This window comes from Tachysurus fulvidraco, chromosome 5 (assembly GCF_022655615.1).
Source record: "Tachysurus fulvidraco isolate hzauxx_2018 chromosome 5, HZAU_PFXX_2.0, whole genome shotgun sequence".
Lineage (NCBI taxonomy): Eukaryota > Metazoa > Chordata > Actinopteri > Siluriformes > Bagridae > Tachysurus > Tachysurus fulvidraco.
In genome coordinates this window covers 32,185,960-32,197,343 of record NC_062522.1, presented here as the reverse complement: position 1 = coordinate 32,197,343, position 11,384 = coordinate 32,185,960, and the positions used below count along the sequence as shown (strand labels likewise).

At 43.8% G+C, this 11,384-nt stretch overlaps 1 protein-coding gene across 3 annotated transcripts in view; it reads left to right on the top strand.

Annotated features, from left to right (window-relative positions):
• Nucleotides 1-11,384, top strand: part of gpd2 (glycerol-3-phosphate dehydrogenase 2 (mitochondrial)) — a 39,807-nt gene that overhangs the window by 24,411 nt on the left and 4,012 nt on the right. For 2 of the 3 annotated variants that reach the window (XM_027168769.2, XM_027168772.2), the window contains 8 exons: nt 2,178-2,312; nt 3,401-3,576; nt 4,283-4,414; nt 5,625-5,783; nt 7,870-7,982; nt 8,084-8,162; nt 8,331-8,429; nt 8,963-9,507. In XM_027168769.2, the coding sequence (XP_027024570.1) occupies nt 2,178-2,312; nt 3,401-3,576; nt 4,283-4,414; nt 5,625-5,783; nt 7,870-7,982; nt 8,084-8,162; nt 8,331-8,429; nt 8,963-9,088 (1,019 nt within the window). In that variant the 3' untranslated portion in view covers nt 9,089-9,507. Of the gene's footprint in view, nt 1-2,177; nt 2,313-3,400; nt 3,577-4,282; nt 4,415-5,624; nt 5,784-7,869; nt 7,983-8,083; nt 8,163-8,330; nt 8,430-8,962; nt 9,508-11,384 lie in introns of those variants that run through there. The other variant, XM_047813925.1, reaches the window with a different exon arrangement.

Sequence of the window (11,384 nt, the reverse complement as noted above, 5' to 3'; positions counted from 1 at the left end):
TCTCGTGACGCACGTTAGTTCCTGTACGTTACGGCAGAATTCGTCCTCTGACGCCGACTGCGCTGACACTGGAGACTCCTCCCACAAATATTAAATAAACATCTCCATAATGACGTGTACTAACTTTAAAAAAAAAAGATCATTATTTTAAAAATCATTATATAATGTAGGCTAAAAATGAAATAAAAACATTAGTCAGTAATGCCTGAATTGAATGTGTGCGTGTGTGTGTGTGTGTGTGTGTGTGTGTGTGTGTGTGTGTGTGCGTGCGTGTGTGTGTGTGTGTGTGTACAGTATGTGTGTACAGTATGTGTGTGTGTGTGTGTGTGTGTGTGGGTATGTGTGTGTATGTGTGTGTATGTGTGTGTGTACGTGTATGTGTGTGTGTGTGTGTATGTGTGTGTATGTGTGTGTACAGTATGTGTGTGTATATGTGTGTATGTGTGTGTATGTGTGTGTACAGTATGTGTGTGCGTGTGTGTGTGTACAGTATGTGTGTGTGTATATGTGTGTATGTGTGTGTACAGTATGTGTGTGTGTGTGTGTGTGTGTACAGTATGTGTGTGTGTGTGTGTGTGTGTGTGTGTACAGTATGTGTGTGTGTGTGTGTGTGTGTGTACAGTATGGGTGTGTGTATGTGTGTGTGTAACATCTCCATAATGACGTGTACTAACTTTAAAAAAAAAAAGTTTTCAGATTCATTATTTTACAATATAAAAATAAATAATATAAAAAAATAAAATATAATGCAGGCTAAAAATGAAATAAAAAACATTAGTCATGTATTGCCTGAAGTGACTGTGTGTGTGTGTGTGTGTGTGTGTGTGTGTGTGTGTGTGTGTGTGTGTGTGTGTGTGTGTGTGTGTGTGTGTATGAGATCACCTTCTCTAGCCTGCTGTCTGCTCAGCTGCCCAGCCTTGTCATAAATGTTTCAGAGATGCCCTTTGATAATGAGGCTGCCGTCTTTCTTTCTATCTTTCTTCTTCTCCTTCTTTTTTTTTTTTTTCACCCATTCAGAAATATCATCCTGCATATTACAGTGGCAGGTGCGTTCTCCATCGAAATGCGACTGGCTTTAATAATTAATGCCGGAGATGTCACAGCGGTGGAGAGAGAACGATTCGGGACTCGATCACGTCGTGTTGACGGAGTTAAAAATCCACGCGGGCGGAGACGCCGAGTCCCAGGTTGTGTTTCGGTGGTTTTGCGATGGTAGTGAACGAGACTGGATGAGATCACGTGTCACAACCTGCTGTTTATTATAATCTCTACAGGACACAGAAGCCGGGTTGTTGGTTTGTTTTCCTGACTTGGGAGATGGTTTAATCCCCTAGTTATTCTCTAACAGTGAAGGTGCTTGGACCCCGCAGATCGCCATTATTATTATTATTATTATTATTATTATTATTATTATTATTATTATTATTATTATTATTGCATGAATTTTTCCCATTGGATTTTACACATTAAGAGTTTTAACTCCACCAACAAAGGCTAAACACCAGAGCAGGTAAACTCTGTGTACTGGAAAATGGGAATAATGTAAATTGGGATTCCGGCACTAAAATTAGTGGCAAATAATTTCTTTTTAATATTATGTTAAGGGGGGTGGGGGTCGGGCACGGTGGCTTAGTGGTTAGCACGATCGTCTCACACCTCCAGGGTTGGGGGTTCGAATCCCGTCTCCACCTTGTGTGTGTGGAGTTTGCATGTTCTCCCCGTGCCTCGGGGGTTTCCTCCGGGTACTCCGGTTTCCTCCCCCGGTCCAAAGACATGCATGGTAGGTTGATTGGCATCTCTAGAAAATTGTCCGTAGTGTGTGTGTGTGTTTGTGAGTGAATGAGAGTGTGTGTGTGTGTCCTGTGATGGGTTGGCACTCCGTCCAGAGTGTATCCTGCCTCGATGCCCGATGGCGCCTGTGAAGTTCAGATAAGCGGTAGAAAATGAATGAATATTATGTTAATTTATTAAGATGAACGTTTAGTCACTTATGTCATGTCTACCGTCAGATGAATTGTTCTGTTTGTTTGTTGACGTTCTAGTTTTCTTGTCATGGTGTTTGTTCCGGTGTGGAAGTGCATCAGCTGCTTCACTATGCAACCGAAGCTTTATCTGAGCCTGAGTCTACTCATGTGTGTGTGTGTGTGTGTGTGTGTGTGTGTGCTCTGTCATCTCAGTGAGGAGAGGAGATGTCCTGGCAGCCTGGAGCGGCATCCGTCCACTGGTCACTGACCCCAACTCTAAAGACACCCAGTCCATCTGCCGCAACCACGTCGTCAACATCAGCGAGAGCGGCCTGGTCACCATCGCCGGTCAGTTCAAGCAGAAACAATCACGGCTTTGTTCGCCGCCTCGGGAAACGAGTCCTCCTACGTGTGTTCGAGCTTCTCTGTAGTAGAATGCGTCGTGTGTCTCTGTCGACGTTCCCGCCGTCAGAAGCGACGCACGAGGATCCTTCGCTTACATCTGTATCCTAACGCTTCACAAGCTCTCAGTAAACACGGTTCCTGAAAGGTTCTTTAACCCTAAATATGGGTCGTGACGATATAAAAATGTTGGACCCCTTTCTCAAACCCTCGGGTCAGGAACCTTTAAGGGTTCCTTTAGAAGAACAAAACCTTTAAGTGTGGAGTTTAGTTACGTCGCTTTGTAGACGCCGACATTCTGTTTTCCTATTTAAGCTTAGACAAAGATTTATCAAGAGTAACTCCTCCTAGGGCTTTCGAGCCACATGAATTAAATTCGGATATGTTGTAGAACCTGGTCTGAAGTTTGTTGCTATGACTTTTCTAAGCGATCCGAGTACCGGTACTTCCGGTACCGGGTCTCAAAATGGCCTTTTTTTCCCCATAGAAAACTCGGTTTATAACTCGGGAAGCTTTCGAACTAACTACACCAAACTCGACCAGCTCCTTTAGGGTGAGACTCTGTACAAAGGTTTAAATCGGTGTACCGACTGGCCTTCCGGTTGTCCCGCAGCCCCGCCCACAAATATGCAAAATCAAAAAACTTTTTACAACATGGACATGTGACATATCAAAACACTCAGAACAATAAGGGGAATTTCCTCACAGGTATTCTGATGACATCACGTGCTCGTCTCCACTTGCCTCCAAATGTTTTGGCACCCTATCTTTCTGTCCTCTCGCCTCCAAACGTAACACTGATCCTCATGTCCACTCGCCACCGGCCTTCGCGAATACTTCCATCGTCAAAGCCGACATCACGACATTGACGTGACGAACTTAACAAATCTGGTTTCAATTCTTTTTTTATCTTTTGAATGTAAAACTTTTTTTATTAGCAAAAGAACAACATGACATAATCTTTATCCACTTTATAGTTACAATTTGAAGTACGGTATATCTGCAGCGCTTAGATGTCGATTCTGTCCTTCAAGGTGGTAAGTGGACAACGTATCGCTCGATGGCCGAGGAGACCCTGGACGCTGCCATAAAAGAGCACAAGCTTCACGCCAGCCCGAGCAGAACCGTGGGTCTGATGCTGGATGGAGGGAAGGACTGGACCCCGACCCTCTACATCAGACTGGTCCAGGACTACGGCCTGGAGAACGAGGTGAACTTCTGCATCACCCATGAAATGCTAATGAAATACACCTGACTGAATTATCATTAGTGCTTTAAGTGATTTATTCTGCTTATAACATGATATAAGGCCTAATGCCTTCTGCTAACGACACACCAGAGTCGATCTTCGCTAGCTGGGTCCGAACGTCCCGATTACAGAGTAATTAGGCGAATAGCTTTCCCTCGGAGTCTCTTATTCGGATAAGCGCTTTGTTTTCCCAATGTTTTACGACGCCATTAGAAGACGGACAGAAGGCCGAGCCGTCCTTTTCCTCTGATGGCCGCTCTCTGAGTAGCTCGACTCCAGTTTGCTTCGGTCCCTGGTGGTTCGCCGGGGAGAGAGCGGCCGGCTTCGCCCTCGTTAGGAGCCGGGATGAGCTCAGCGGAGCCTCGGCTTCTACGACAGGCGCTGTTTTTGCGGCATATTTAAAAAGGTCAGCATGCAGATATTTCTGACAGCACTTGACCTTTGGTGGAAGCCTTTGAATCGAAGTAAGTGCTGCAGATAGTTTTTTTTTTTTTTAACGTTTAACGAAGCGCCAGACGTACGAGAAACACGTCAGCTGATTCACCTGGACAAAATGACGCCGTGGTGTCCAAGCAGGGAAACGTGTGACTGTGGAGGACGTGTGAGAATGACGTGCTTCGCTCTGTTTCACAGCTGATATACTGATACACTGATACACTGCTCACAGGTCGCCCAGCACCTCGCCGCCACGTACGGGGGGAGGGCCTTCGAAGTCGCCAGGATGGCACAGGTCACTGGGAAGAGATGGCCTATAGTGGGGAAACGGCTCGTGTCTGAATTCCCTTACATCGAGAGTGAGGTACCTGTGTGTGTGTGTGTGTGTGTGTGTGTGTGTGTGTGTGTGTGTGTGTGTGTGTGTGTGTGTGTGTGTGTGTGTGTAGGTGTGTGTGTGTGTGTGTGTTTGTGTAGGTGTGTGTGTGTAGGTGTGTGTGTGTGTGTAGGTGATATACTGTATTAAAGAGTACTGACGGTGTGTGTGTGTGTGTGTGTGTGTGTGTGTGTGTGTGTGTGTGTGTGTGTGTGTGTGTGTGTGTAGGTGATATACTGTATTAAAGAGTACTGACGGTGTGTGTGTGTGTGTGTGTGTGTGTGTGTGTGTAGGTGTGTGTGTGTAGGTGTGTGTGTGTAGGTGTGTGTGTGTGTGTAGGTGATATACTGTATTAAAGAGTACTGATGGTGTGTGTGTGTGTGAGTGTGTGTGTAGGTGATATACTGTATTAAAGAGTACTGACGGTGTGTGTGTGTGTGTGTGTGTGTGTGTGTGTGTAGGTGATATACTGTATTAAAGAGTACTGACGGTGTGTGTGTGTGTGTGTGTGTGTGTGTGTGTGTGTGTGTGTAGGTGATATACTGTATTAAAGAGTACTGACGGTGTGTGTGTGTGTGTGTGTGTGTGTGTGTGTGTGTGTGTAGGTGATATACTGTATTAAAGAGTACTGACGGTGTGTGTGTGTGTGTGTGTGTGTGTGTGTGTGTGTGTGTGTGTAGGTGATATACTGTATTAAAGAGTACTGACGGTGTGTGTGTGTGTGTGTGTGTGTGTGTAGGTGATATACTGTATTAAAGAGTACTGACGGTGTGTTTGTGTGTGTGTGTGTGTGTGTGTGTGTGTGTGTGTGTGTGTGTGTGTGTGTGTGTAGGTGATATACTGTATTAAAGAGTACTGACGGTGTGTGTGTGTGTGTGTGTGTGTGTGTGTGTGTGTGTGTGTGTGTGTGTAGGTGATATACTGTATTAAAGAGTACTGACGGTGTGTGTGTGTGTGTGTGTGTGTGTGTGTGTGTGTAGGTGATATACTGTATTAAAGAGTACTGACGGTGTGTGTGTGTGTGTGTGTGTGTAGGTGATATACTGTATTAAAGAGTACTGACGGTGTGTGTGTGTGTGTGTGTGTGTGTGTAGGTGATATACTGTATTAAAGAGTACTGACGGTGTGTGTGTGTGTGTGTGTGTGTGTGTGTGTGTGTGTGTGTGTGTGTGTGTGTGTGTGTGTGTGTGTGTGTGTGTAGGTGATATACTGTATTAAAGAGTACGCCTGCACAGCCATAGACATGATCGCCCGGAGGACACGTCTGGGGTTCCTGAACGTTCAGGCTGCTGATGAAGCTCTTCCACGCATCGTGGAGATCATGGCCAAGGAGCTGAAGTGGAACGAGGAGAAGAAGAAAGTACGTCGTTCCTTTACTCGTTTATTAAAACAACACTGACATCATTCTGTGCTTTAAGGTCAAATCAACGCAGTACAATTTCTACTACTGTGTGTGTGTGTGTGTGTGTGTGTGTGTGTGTGTTGGTTTTTTTTTCCTCGACCAGATTGTGAGTTTGTTTGCTTTACATTAGTCGCTATTTTCAAAACACTCCTTCATTTTTTCTGCACAATGCCCCGAGGAGCGAACGCCAAAGGTCTCGTCCCGGTTACGTGAACACACTCGAGAGCTGAGCGATTGTTAACACGCCGCCAACTTCACAGCTGGAAATAGACACACAATAGAATCACACACAACATTAACTGGTACCTGCGACTTACGTAGGTGTCTGAGGGGGTGTGTCCCGGTGTGTGTGTGTGTGTTTGTGTGTGTGTGTGTGTGTGTGCGTGTGTGTGTGTGTCTGTGTGTGCGTGTGTGTGTGTGCGTGTGTGTGTGTGTGTGTGTGTGCGTGTGTGTGTGTGTGCGTGTTTGTGTGTGTGCGTGTTTGTGTGTGTGCGTGTTTGTGTGTGCGCGTGTTTGTGTGTGTGCGTGTTTCTGTGTGTGTGTGAGTGTGTTTGGGTGTGTCCCTGTGTGTGTGTGCATGTTTGTGTGTGTGTGTGTGCATGTTTGTGTGTGTGTGTGTGTGTGTGCGCGCGTGTTTGTGTGTGCGCGTGTTTGTGTGTGAGCGTGTTTGTGTGTGTCCCTGTGTGTGTGTGTGCGTGTGTGTGTGTGTGTGCGTGTGCGTGTGTGTGTGTCCCTGTGTGTGTGTGTGCGTGTTTGTTTGTGTGTGTGTGTTTGTGTGTGTATGTGTGTGTGTGTGTGTGTGTGTGTGTGTGTGTGTGTGTGTGTGTGCGTGCGTGTGTGTGTGTGTCCCTGTGTGTGTTTGTGTGTGTGTGTGTGTGTGTGTGTGTTTGTGTGTGTGTGTGTGTGTGTGTGTGTGTGTGTGTGTGTGTGTGTGTGTGTGTGTGTGTGTGTGAGGTGGTGATAGAGTTACATGTAGATCCAAGGTTTCCTGTCGAAACAAAAGACCTAATAATAGCTCAGATGGCTTTGCTGCTTCCCAGGAGTTAAACACTCAGAACACAATACAGGTGCACCACACCCTACACACACACACACACACACACACACACACACACACACACACACACACACACACACACACACAGTCCCTTATACATTAAGCTCTTGTACTGTGGAATGACGTCAGGAGGAATTTATTTTCCAGCATATCTACTGTAATAATATTAATCCATACCAATCCATAAGCCTGTATAAGCCTCTATAAATGCTCATAAGTGTTTTCAAAGCTTCTGTAACATCCCAGAATAATGCTGCGCTGTGTCTAATGTGCCACCCTACAGATTCATGTTGTACAGTAGGTTATAATGCTTTATGTACTTGTATTTGGATATTACTCTTCATGGCTTTGCTCCATGTTGCTGTGTCATCGCTAACCCTGCGCTCTGAACCCAAATGTGTGAGGAAAGAACTTCACTATTCATATCACAATTCGGTAACTTGGGGTATGTTATAATGCATTATTAACTACACGAAATTGGTGTTGAGGTTTATGGCGTCATCATAGCGGTAATGTAATGACCTAGCATTGGGAGTTATTTATTTTCATGCAGACTCTTCATTATTTTATTCATAACCTGTCGTTTTATATGTTATAATGCATTATAACCTGCAGAATATAGCTGTCCGAGTACTTCCTAATCCCTGGCGTACGCCTGTAATATTGCTCATAAGTACTAATGGTTCTATGACTAGCACTTAAATAATATTTAATAATATAATAGTTTATTTAATTCTGTAATGACATAGTGCTATATTAGTGCCTGCCGTGTTCCTTAGAACAGATGTTATGTTAACAGATGTTATAACGCATTATGTCACATGTCATTGTGAATCATACATTAACGATGTATAAAGTGTTAATCGGGTCATACATGAGTACTTAGTTGTCTTATGCTGGGTGCTGTGAGGTATTCGAGGTATACAAACCGTGTGTGTGTGTGTGTGTGTGTGTGTGTGTGTGTGTGTGTGTGTGTGTGTGTTGCAGGAGGAACTGGAAGCAGCTAAACAGTTTCTGTACCAGGAGATGGGCTACAGAGCTCGCGCTGAACAGCTCACCAAGACCTCTGAGATCTCACTCACACCAGAACAAGTGGCCAGGTTTGCTCTGTGTGTGTGTGTGTGTGTGTGTGTGTGTGTGTGTGTGTGTGTGTGTGTGTGTGTGTGTGTGTGTGTAACTAATCCGTCCATCTGATTTTCAGATATAAGAAGCGTTTCTACAAATTTGACAAAGAGAGCAAAGGCTTCATTACCACTTTAGATGTGCAGCAGGTTCTTGAGGTGAGGGCAGTTTTTTTTTCTGCGTTCTGATTGGTCAGTATTTGATACGTTAGCGTTTCTACGGTAACAGGGACAGCGTAGATGAATTTAGAAAGTTTTTGATTGACGATATATTTCACAGTAACGTTTAATCCTTTAATCCGGACTTTTTTTTTTCCCGTTTTGCAGAAACTGAGCGTTCAGATCGACGAGAACTCCCTCCACGAGATCCTCAACGAGGTCGACCTGAACAAAAACGGTCAGGTGGAACTGGACGAGTTCCTGCAGGTACGAGAGCGCTTAAGGATCCCGTCTACGGCTGCCGTATTTATAGCTCATCGTATAGATCTTTTTCAAAGTGCCTCATTAACTGTCTTTTGTTCCACCTTTGTTTGGGTTTAAGAAGCAGCACTTGATAGAAAGTCCTGCCGAGAGAGACGAAGGTGTGGACACTTAACTGTCTCATGGTGCGCATCCTCACCTGAGTCCTGACAGGCCAGACGTAATTAAAAGCACTGAAATGTCCTGATGGCGGTTAGAATAACGAGCGTGCGGTAAATTAGCCGGCGGACGTGTGGATCTTTGTCCGCTTGTAACCGAGCGCGAGTTAGATCACGGACATAATTGATAGGAACTCAGGGACAGGTGTTAAAGTCGGAAAATCAGTGTCTGTTTTAATTTAGACTTAATGAGAGGCCACTGCTGGGGTGTGTGTGTGTGTGTGTTTGTGTGTGTGTGCGTGTGTGTGTGTGTGACATAGACAGGACTGAACACAAAACTCACATTGCATCTCATTAGATCCTCTCATTTAATTGGTTTAGCTCATGAGCGCCGTTCAGAGGGGACAGATCTCCGACAGCCGATTGGCCATCCTGATGAAGACGGCGGAGGAAGGCTTGGACTCCAGAGGACCCGTGTCTGTGGACCGCAGCGGTGGAGGAGTGTGAAGCCCGACCGAACAGGTGTCCACGGAATGTCAAAGATTTTTTTTTTTTTTTTTTTTTAATCTATTAGTGTTAATTAGGCGACCGGGGCATTTATTTAAATTTTTATTTATTTATTTATTTTTCATTTTAGATATTTCTGAAAGCATTCTCTTAATCACTGAGCGAGACCAGAACAAATTCAGACAGTATTTACTTGACAAAATTGATCAGAAAAAAAGATAAGTTAGTTTGCATCAGTTATAAAACCGAACCAAACAGTCGTAACTCCTAGCATGGCCGAGTACATCGCTCGGTGCTTGGACCCCTTAATCGCTTCTGAATTTATATAAAAGTTATCAATATAGGTGAGCACGGTGTCTTAGTGGTTAGCACGTTCGGCTCACACCTCCAGGGTTAGGGGTTCGATTCCCACCTCCACCTCGTGTGTGTGGAGTTTGCATGTTCTCCCCGTGCCTCAGGGGTTTCCTCCGGGTACTCCGGTTTCCTCCCCCGGTCCAAAGACATGCATGGTAGGTTGATTGGCATCTCTGGAAAATTGTCCGTAGTGTGTGTGTGTGTGTGAATGAGAGTGTGTGTGTGTGTGTGCCCTGTGATGGGTTGGCACTCCGTCCAGGGTGTATCCTGCCTCGATGCCCGATGACGCCTGAGATAGGCACAGGCTCCCCGTGACCCGAGAAGTTCGGATAAGCGGTAGAAGATGAGTGAGAGAGTGAGAGAGTTATCAATATCTCTACAGTGCGAAAATTTAAAAGCACCGACGCTGTACTCGAACTTGTCTGCTATCTCTGGGTCCAAACTCGACACTAAAACCATCTGTCATATCAACAAAGTACGTTATAAGCTATTTGGACTTGCTGTCGAATTTATGTCTGGCATCGGCGAGTCACACCACTGTGTCATACTGTACATAACAAACTGTGGCTTTTTATACCTTGTGCAATGATAATGACATCCTGCTGTGTTGTGTTGCTGTACGGTTGCCCGGTCGCGGACGCATGCTGTGGCGGGCGTTATTGTCCCTCGCTCGTTAGCATGACCCGTGTGTGACGAGCCCCGCCCTGATGTCCTAGCACCGGTAGTATAGTTTTCTTTAGCTGTGCCATTTGTACTGTTTGTATGGTGCGATTGCACATGACACCGTGTGTTTGCATGAACGTGTGTGTGACGTGCTACGGGCCAAGCTACTGTGATGCAATTTTCCTGCACTTCTTCTCCTCCTCTTCATCTTCAGGTTTACACTCGCTGCACAATTGTACACATGCACTGATGCTGATTTTCTAGCACTCCAACACTGCCATTTCACTGGCCTGCTGACTTTTTCTAAAAGAACCGTCGAAATGTGGAATCAAAAGAGAAGGACGGTCCACGATCTAGTGCTTGGACCCCGTAATCGCTCCTAGCCTGTAGTATTCACTTGTGATTTTTTTTTTTTTTTAATATATATATTTTTCACTTGTACATTTTTTTTCACTTGTGATTTTTTTTATTTTTTTTATTTTTAAAATATTTCCACTTGTGATTTTTTTTTTTCTATTTTTCACTTTAAAAAAATATTTTTCACTTGTGATTTGATTTTTTTTTTCACTTGTGATTTTTTTTATTTGTTTATTTTTTTTAAATATTTTTCACTTGTGATTTTTTTTTAATTTATTTAAAAAAATTCACTTGTGATTTTTATTTATTTTTTTTATATTTTTCAATTGTGATTTTTTTTTATTTTATTTCTTTTTATTTAATTCATGTATAATGTATTTGCTTTGCACTTTCTGATCTTTTTTGCGATCTTGAATTCATGTTTTTCGCTTGAATACGCACAGTGCTTTCGGTCCAGTTTCATTCAGTCAAAAAGGAAATCTTTTTTGTAGTCTTGTGGTTCATTTTAAACTTATATAAGTTCATTAGTTATTATTATTATTATTATCGTGGACATTACATACCATATGCTACTGCAGCCTTTCAGATGTATTAACATTTATAAATAATACATTAAATGTGCCTTGTTTTCTATCAAGTGAAGACTGAAACAATTACACAATTGAATATTTTACTACTTTCATTTCTTTCTGTATATTAATACGATTATTATTCAGACTTTTTTGGTCCCTGATCTCTGGACACAGTGTCGTGTCCCACAGATGTTCCAGCATCGACGTGCGACACAGTAGGAGTTAATTGTCTGATTTGTCGTATATCGAATGTTGTGTCTGGATGAAATTTCACTCTCTGTGTGTGTGTGTGTGTGTGTGTGTGTGTGTGTGTGTGTGTGTGTGTGTGTGTGTGACTGGCAGATGGAGAT